The sequence below is a fragment of the Pseudopodoces humilis genome, chromosome 12 (assembly GCF_049639895.1).
Source record: "Pseudopodoces humilis isolate 2021_Gansu_Grassland_sample_001 chromosome 12, ASM4963989v1, whole genome shotgun sequence".
In the NCBI taxonomy this organism is placed as follows: Eukaryota; Metazoa; Chordata; class Aves; order Passeriformes; family Paridae; genus Pseudopodoces; species Pseudopodoces humilis.
In genome coordinates this window covers 3,439,334-3,442,150 of record NC_142211.1, presented here as the reverse complement: position 1 = coordinate 3,442,150, position 2,817 = coordinate 3,439,334, and the positions used below count along the sequence as shown (strand labels likewise).

The window sequence follows — 2,817 nt, the reverse complement described above, 5'->3', positions numbered from 1 at the left end:
CCCTTTATTCAAATAAAGTAAAAGGACTCCTCTGTCTCCTTTTGGACATAAACCTCTGGTGTTTGTGGATTAATTTTCCTGACAGCTGCAACATGCGGCTGGAGTTTAGGATAAAAGGAGGCTGCGTCCTCTGAAACCTCAAGAGAGAAACCCTCTCTGGGTATGCCCCAGGGAACTCCCTTTATTCGAATGAAGTTGCAGGACTTCTCTGTCTCCTTTTGGACTTAATGCCCGGGCGTTGTGATTTTTTCCAACCAGTACACTGATATTGGAAGCAAAATGTTTTGGGTTTTACTCCTTTAGCGGAAGGGGTGTGGTGCTGTGCCTCCTTGAAAAACAGGGAACGGAAACGCAAGGGGCTTTATTTGTTCTCTCCGGGCTCCCTAGGGAGTCACCCCAGGCAGATCCCAAAGCCATAGCCTGCAAAGCTGTATTTCACAATCCGGTGCTGCCGTCTGAGATAGTCTTAGCCCAAGAACCTTAATTTCGCAATCCAGAGATGCTTCGGAAATACCCACGCCACCGCTGCCGCGGAGATCGACTGGAAGGTGGGGAGGGGGGAAGAGAGAGAGAGTGCACCTACACTCTGCCTCACCACAGTCCACCACCTTTTGCAACCACGCCACGGAGAAAGAGAGCCCGTGCACCCACGGTGTCATTGTAGGTGTTGTAATCCTCCTCTCGGGGGACCCCTCTGTCCCACCCCCCGTGGTGAAAGCCCTGCTCGTCTCGGTACACAGGCAGCGGAGGGGGTCCTGGAGTGGATACAACATGGACTCAAAGTATCTAGACACAGGAGGCTCAAACTTGCTGGAAATAATCCCGGGTTTATTATCTGTCATCCATCCGGGGCAAGAGAGAGACCGAAATGCCCTGGGTCTTATCTCTTATACTAAGGGGGAAGGGGTGATCAGGGGATACAGGGAGGTCACAGCCAATAGGAAAGGGGAAGGGAAAGAAGGTTTTCAGGTAGGAACTAACATTACACAAACCAGAGGTGAGTTTTACCCTTGGGAGATACCAAGATTTTTTTAGATGCACTACAACACCTCACCCTTTTCTGTTATACAAAAACGAGAAAGAAAAACTCTAGCTCATTTTGTCTTTTACCGTGAGCTTGCCCACCATTCATAATTGGTGGGCTGATTAGGTTCGTTTCTGTCAGCTAGTTCCATGTGGTTAGCTTCTGAGGTAGTAAAAATTACACTACTAAGGGCCTTTAAAATCAAACAACGGACAATTCCAAATTAAACACAATTAAAAACAAAATAACAAAAAACAACGATTGTTTTGATTATTGAAGTCCACCATCCTGTGAGTCCCCAGCCTTTGAATAGCTCACTAAACCAGTCCTCTGATTCTTGTTTCACTTGTCCAATCATGTTTTTCATCTCTCGGAGGGCTCCATGGATGTTGGGAGCTTTCGAGGTCAAGTTCAAACAGCAAAGTCCTTCAAACTCCTGGCATTCGTGTCCATGCAGAAGCAAAAGAAAATCTATAGCCGCCCTGTTCTGGAGGGTAGCTTGTCTGGTGATTTCTTCATCTTCAAGGAGGGAGCTGAGGGCAGTGGATGTTAAGTTGGCCTGTTTCACTACCCAGCATTCCAACAGTCCTAATTCACCTAATGCCTGGGCAGATGCAACCCATGGAAGAAATATGGATACAGCAATTCTTTTTGATTTTGCCCAATGAAAAATGTCAGAATCACAATTTGGATCTAAAATGTCAGTGTTCCTTCTATAAATTTTGTGGGTTGAATTTTCTTTTCGAATCAATTTTTAATTTGGGTTTGGTTAGGTGCCAACAGGGACAGCCTCCCAAAGGTACATGGTCCTCCTCGAAGGCGAGATGGGATCCCTGCCCACACTCTATCTCCGCAAATCAGAAATATGCTTTTAGGGAGGGTTCTTGGATGTGAACGGAGAGGATCATCTCCTGTGACGTGACTCTGCACACTACACCGTTGCCTTGCCTTAAATTTGTTTCGATATTGAACTATGTGGTGATATAATTTAGGGTCTGTCAGTGTGTTATACATAAGGTGGATACAAAAGGGTGCAGGAGCAGAACCTAATAGGTCTAATTCTTGGGGTTCTTTTTCTGCTCTGGGCAATTTTGGAAGCCACTCTTCTACAGGGTTTTTAACGGTTACCATTCTCCACTTAGGGTTTTCAAGTGGCTGGGTGCTGTGTGTTTTGGGATCTGTATTAAACTTGGGATCACTAAAGCTGGCTGAAAATTCTTCAGCCTCCAGTGGGATTCCTACCAGACAGGTAGACATAGGGTCTTTTGCTGCTGCAGTGTACAGGCAGATGCTCTCATGTTGGAGTGTTTGTGCCAGGGTCACCCAGATGTTCTGTTGTGGCTGAGGAACGATCCAGGCCGCTGTCAGGCTGCTCAGTGCGAGCAGGATGACAGCAGGGTTAAGGCTCATCATGGATTTGAGTGAGAGGTAGGTTATTTCTAAAAAAAAAAGGAAACAGACTTTTTTTTTTTAAACATATTCACAGTTAAAGTATGCAGGTCAGAGGCTAGAAAGGTTTCTTCTTGCTCTCTCCAGCGGCGTCTTCTCTTGGAAGCAACGGCCACTTGCTTCTCTTCTCTTCTTGCTGGGGCTGGATTCTTTGGAACAAAAGGTTTTACCCATTTTTGAGGAATCCAGCGGGGGCCTGAAGGGGTGGATACACACGCGTAGCCACGCCCCCAGGTGACAAGTTCATAGGGGCCCTTGGTTTGCCAAGTTTCAGGGTCCCTGATTAAAACCGTTGGACGCTATGACAATTTAAACTGATCACCACTGTTAAAATGCCGAGTCAC

At 46.5% G+C, this 2,817-nt stretch overlaps 1 protein-coding gene across 1 annotated transcript; it reads right to left on the bottom strand.

The window, feature by feature from the left end:
• Positions 1-480: 480 nt before the first annotated feature.
• Positions 481-2,434, bottom strand: LOC148183286 (uncharacterized). The gene is given in 4 exon segments (XM_088061383.1): positions 481-541; positions 596-755; positions 1,328-1,775; positions 1,778-2,434. Coding segments are annotated over 4 exon segments (1,326 nt in total).
• Between the last annotated feature and the right edge of the window lie 383 nt (positions 2,435-2,817).